The 6,000-nt window shown below is 32.6% G+C and overlaps 1 protein-coding gene across 1 annotated transcript in view; it reads right to left on the bottom strand.

The window, feature by feature from the left end:
• Window positions 1-2,362: 2,362 nt before the first annotated feature.
• The window catches only part of LOC143064106 (cubilin-like), a 127,987-nt gene continuing 124,349 nt past the window's right edge, over window positions 2,363-6,000 (bottom strand). Inside the window, exons 63-66 of the mRNA XM_076236687.1 lie at window positions 5,121-5,302; window positions 4,349-4,508; window positions 3,366-3,607; window positions 2,363-2,593 (exon numbers count right to left, since the gene is read on the bottom strand). Coding sequence (XP_076092802.1) covers window positions 2,489-2,593; window positions 3,366-3,607; window positions 4,349-4,508; window positions 5,121-5,302 — 689 coding nt within the window. The 3' untranslated portion in view covers window positions 2,363-2,488. The remainder of the gene's footprint in view (window positions 2,594-3,365; window positions 3,608-4,348; window positions 4,509-5,120; window positions 5,303-6,000) is intronic.

Raw genomic sequence — 6,000 nt, 5'->3', positions numbered from 1 at the left:
GTGCTATGAACTGTGAAAATTTTGTCACGGTCAAATTAAACCTGCGCGACTGACATAAAGATCATAAAATATTTCCATACACCAAATATAGTTGACCTATGCATATAGTATTAGATAAAAAGACCAAAACTCAAAAACTTAACTTTGACCACTGAACCATGAAAATTAGGTCAAGGTCACATGACATCTGCCCGCTAGACATGTACACCTTACAATCATTCCATACAACAAATATAGTAGAATTATTGCATATAGTATGAGAACAACAGACCAAAACACAAAAATTTAACTATAACCACTGAACCATGAAAATGAGGTCAAGGTCAGATGACACCTGCCAGTTCGACATTTACACCTTACAGTCCTTCCATACACCGAATATACTAGCCCTACCCATACAGAAATTGCTAACAATAGCACATAAGTTTCACATGTGAAGCACATGAGATGCAAGTAAGAATTGTATGCAAATCAGGTTGCTCATATGTGCAGTTTGGTAGTTCATATGTGCCCACAACAATCTAACATAATGCTCACATGTGCAATTCAAACCTCAGATGAGCTTTTATCATCCATGTTAGTTTTATGTTAGTTTTGTACTTTGAAAAGTTTTTCCATTCTTCTAACCATTCAAAACTAACCTACATCATTGCTCATATGAGCTTTTTCAAAATGACATGCCCAGTCATGTACTTCCTGTAAATTCAAATTCATGAAAAGCATGCAATAAATGGAGGTAGATGGATATGGAAAATGTTAAGTCCTATATTGTGCTATTAACTTTTTTAACATGATGTATCAATTATTTTATTTTCAACTGAATTATTTAAGATTTTCATTTGAATTTGAAAAATTTCCTTTTTTAATGCAGCCATTTTGTTTTGGTCAACTATAATATTCACGTGTGCAACATGCTCATATGAGCAATCTAATAAAATGCACATGTGAAACAAAAGCTCATATGAGCAGTTGCACGTGAGGTTTTTAACATGCAAATTTAAGGTTAGTTTCATATGTGCAATTTTTTTGCTCACAAAATGCTCACCTAATTTGCATGTTAAAAAACTTGTGTGCAATCATGTTAGTTGCTAACGTGAGCATCTTATGTGCAACTTATGTGCAACATGTTAGCACTTTTTGGTAAGGGTATTGCTTATAGTATCTGAGATATGGACTTGACCACCAAAACTTAACCTTGTTCACTGATCCATGAAATGAGGTCGAGGTCAAGTGAAAACTGTCTGACGGGCATGAGGACCTTGCAAGGTACGCACATACCAAATATAGTTATCCTATTATTTATAATAAGAGAGAATTCAACATTACAAAAATTCTGAACTTTTTTTCAAGTGGTCACTGAACCATGAATATGAGGTCAAGGACATTGGACATGTGACTGACGGAAACTTCGTAACATGAGGCATCTATATACAAAGTATTAAGCATCCAGGTCTTTCACCTTCTAAAATGTTAGCCAACGCCGCCGCCATCGGATCACTATCCCTATGTCGAGCTTTCTGCAACAAAAGTTGCAGTCTCGACAAAAAAGACCAAACAAAAGTACACAAAACACAACATAGATTGAGCAACACGAACTCAACCAAAAACGGGGTGGGTCTCAGGTGCTCCAGAAAGGTAAGCAAATCCTGCTCAACATATGGCACCCGTCAATTATAAGGTAGCCTATAATATAAAGAGTGGTGATGATCAAAACCATCAGTATGTCAATTGGGAGTCAGACAAATGATTCACAAAAGGCCACGAATTAAGCAGACTGTTGTGCAAGTACTACGATTAAAACCTGCATACGATCAAAGGGTGAGGTACACAAAAAAATGTTATAAGACAGGACAATGACTTTATTTCCTTGCATTTCTGTTTTTCAGATTGACTAAATGGTTGACTTAAGCAAAGATGAAAATGCAATTAAAATCACATGTAGGTGACCATGCATATGATTTATTGGTGGTGTTAAACTCCATCACACTTGCTTATATCATATTGGGTACTTTTTTATGGAGGTAGCCAGTGTATCCAGAGAGAACCTCTGACATTCGGTAGGATTACTGGCCATTCTATTCAATGAAGATAGTTGAACTTACCTCTGTAATGACAAACTAGTGCTCACTGTTAAGTATTTTCCCTGAAAAAGCCCCATATTGAATTTTCTCTTATTTCTATGTTGAAGCAGACAAACTTTGGTTTAAATCAATTGAGCAGGTTCTCAAGAGAAAATTTTTAAAGGAAAATTTGTGGACAATGGATGCCAAAGTGATAGCAAAACCTTCAGGCCAAATGAGCTAAGTTAGATGAATTTATACATGCATAAGTGTGTGCTGAAACAATAATCTACAAGTGACAATTGACAATTAAAGACTTTTATTTGATAGACAATTGTCTCTCACATAAATAAAATTTACAAATGAAATTAAGGAAACAATATGACATGAATTATATAAATCTTTGTGACGTGATAAATAATTGTGAATTAGCTGGTATATACAAGTCTGAATAATGGCGCTGATCCTGACCCACTGGAAACATACTTGACATAAACTTGGTTTGTATCAGCATGCAATGGTGCAATGGTTTCCTAAAAATACAAATAAAATATAACATCAGACTTAGCTTATCTATAGAACATTAGACACTGCATATTTTAATAATGTGTAGCCTTCCTTTTGTCTTTGGTGGATAGATATCTAACTGGCAAACAAACCACTTCTTCTTATTTCTATACAAAAAATGGTTCAATTTTGTTTTCTTTTTGTGCAACACTAAAATGATTCTTATATTTCTCTTGATCAAAATTCACCAATGACAGTTGAGCTTTTTTCACATTGAACAAATACAATATATATTACGATTTTGTTCAACTTACAGTGAGTTGACTATTAGTGTTGCTCTCCTAAAGTTAAAGTCTTATAGTATTGTAAGTATATTTTATTTTATCACCTTGCACTTTCACATTTTGACTGAACAATTTATTCAATATTCTGACCAGTTGAACAATTTGATTTTATAAAACAAATTGCAATTTGGTCAAAATTTTGAATGAGTTGCAATTGGTGGAGAGCAACACTAACAGTCAACTCACTGTAACTGCTCTAAATAAATCATAAATGATGAACAAATCAGACCAGATCTAAAACACCAAAAGACATCTAAAAAGACAGCAATAGATCAGTCTTACAAATATGTCAAAACTAGATTGTCCAGAGTAATAAAAATCTTCAGCCTGCAAATATGAAATAAATTCAAAAGCATTTTGCTTTTACACCTTAAACAACCAGGTAGTATCTACTGTAGGTAAAATCTATTTCATATTCTGAGTTAGAAGCTACAAGGAAAACATTCGTACTTACACTACTACAATAACGACTAAATTTGAGATTAGATTCACTTCCACCATTGTAAACTTCTACGTAATTTGTATCACACTGTGCTGTTCCGAAAACATTTATACTTGTAAATCTGACAGTGATAGTCCTCCTGGCTGGTGCAGACAACAACCAGCCACATGTCTGACGCAGGGTGTTGTTGCTAGGGAAACCAGGGCTTGTCAAGCTACCATTAACACCAGTTATATTCCCACCACATCCAATACCTAAAGATAGATAGAAATTTAATTGGCAGTTTCAGAATCTAATGCATTCTGGGTAATATTTTTAAAAGTGTACATCAAAACGTTGTGATTGGTTAAAAACGTTCCAAACAATTGAAATTCAACCAATGACATAACGTTATTTTAGTTTTGGTCTACGAACAATGAGATTACCCATATTCCTTCAGTTTCTGAAAAGGTGAATTCTAATGATGGTATATTTATCAAAACAGATCTTGTCCAAGATGTCTTAAAATAAAATATACAATTGAATTAATCAAATTTAAGATCAATCTATGAGTTGTATGCCTGTTGAATATATATGTTCTTTCAAAATCACTGAGTTTTGTTTTGCCAGGTTTCCAGAATAAGGCAAACATTTTGATTAAAATAAAGGATCTCTTATTACAAAGAAAATAAATGATATTTTCATTTCATCCATGGTTATGTATCATCTTTATCGGAAGTGTCTTTTTTAATTGTTGAATAGAGTCACTTAAAACTTGGTCATAAGGATTCTATCTAATGCAAACTTTAAACAAAAAATTCTCTCTTGACGAATAACATATTTTTAACAATTTCAAAAATTATGTTTTAAATGGACCATGATTTTTCTATTGCTCATAATAACTCAATTTTCTGTATCTTTCGCAACTGAGATCCATCTAGATAGTTCCAGACTTTTTACAGAATGAAATAAATCCCTAATTCTTTTTCCTGAAAATGGATAAGCCAATAATTTACCGTTAAAAGAAGCTGTGTATGATATGGAATAACCAGGATGTGTAACAGAAACATCTGTATAGAACTTCATCCACAATCTGTTTCCTTGTGCAAAGATAGGGTCTGGTAAAGCCATTCCACATAATGTAGCTATGTCTGTTCCACTTGAACTATTCCGTATCTATCAACATTCAAGTTATATAAAAACCTTTTCTGAATGAAACTGTTATTTCAAATGATATAAAAAAACATTCATGAACTTTACATACAACTTCATTTTAAATACTCTTAATCAAATGTTTGAAAAAAAAGAATTACTTACAGGCATTATTTATTTTAAAGCAACTTGCTATGTGTTCCAATATTTAATAGTCTCAATATACATAGCAGTTTTATTCATAGGTTCATATGTAAATTTTTGGAATATGAAATAAGAGCATTCATACTTTAATGCTTCCCAAGTTCCCTGTAAAGATTTTTCATTGCTTTTCTAACAAAAAAACATGAGCCAAAAATTGCACTGCATCATTAATTCTCATCATGTCCAAAACAATCCTCCACCTAGACAGCACATAAGGATCTCTTGAATATTTTCAAAAAGAATTTTGTATTCTTAGCATGTGTATTTTGTTGAAGTTATAAGACTGCATGCTGTTAAAAAAGTTCAGGCTTTTTAGATCTCTAATAATATTTTATTTTTTTTAGATTTTTCTGTTTTCAAAAAAAATTCAGGTATAAGTCAGACACAATCTTAACAATTTTTACACATTAATATTCTTGTAATAAATCTTACCAACAAACCATCATACTGACAACTTCTATGTGCTTCTATCTGGAATGAGTTGAAGTATAGAGATAATGATGTTCCTGGAGAACTGATCACTGTCATCTCACAGTAACTATCTACAGGGTAGTTCCCTGGCCATCCTGGACTATATATCTGACCGCTGTTACCATTGTAAGTTCTATTACAACCTGTTAAAAATAAGAAATTGAAATTTTTGACCACATATATAACATCAATGGTCAATGTGGAACTGATATTTCTGTTAACATTGTAAGTTCTATTGCAACCTGTTAAAAATAAGAAATTGAAAACTTTGACCACATATATAACATAAATGGTCAGTATTGAACAAAAATTTAATCAAATGAAAACCTGATCTTTGCATTGTCAACAAACTTCTAAAAAACTTTAGAATTTACTGAATTTACAAATCAATCAGAACATTTTACTGCAATTTCCATTTTTGCTTCTATTTTTCTTTTTTTTTTGTAAATCAAACACGTTTTTACAATATAAAAAAATATCAATCTTTACATAATTTGCTTTCATCCAAAAACACATGTTGTGACATGAAAGAGGAGGGGTTGGAGGGTTCCTGATCCTGAAATCCTGGGCTTAAAAACATGAAATCCCGAGATCCCAATTTAAAGAAATTTAAATCCAGACATCCCAAAATTGGAAAAAAGAAATCTCGGATCTTGAAAGGATCAATCCTGCAATCCTGAGCTTAAAACACCTTATCCTGGAGTCCCGATAAAGGTCCTATCCCCCCTCTACCAACTTTACAAGTAAAAAAATCAAAGGGATGGATATCATTCATGGAACGATTGGAAGAGTAGCTTGGATAATTTCATATTAAGGTATTGTGGGGACAAAAGAACACAAA

The sequence above is a fragment of the Mytilus galloprovincialis genome, chromosome 2 (assembly GCF_965363235.1).
Source record: "Mytilus galloprovincialis chromosome 2, xbMytGall1.hap1.1, whole genome shotgun sequence".
NCBI classification, from domain to species: Eukaryota; Metazoa; Mollusca; class Bivalvia; order Mytilida; family Mytilidae; genus Mytilus; species Mytilus galloprovincialis.
Note: the sequence above shows the minus strand (reverse complement) of the source record. Positions and strands in the feature narration are given on the sequence as shown.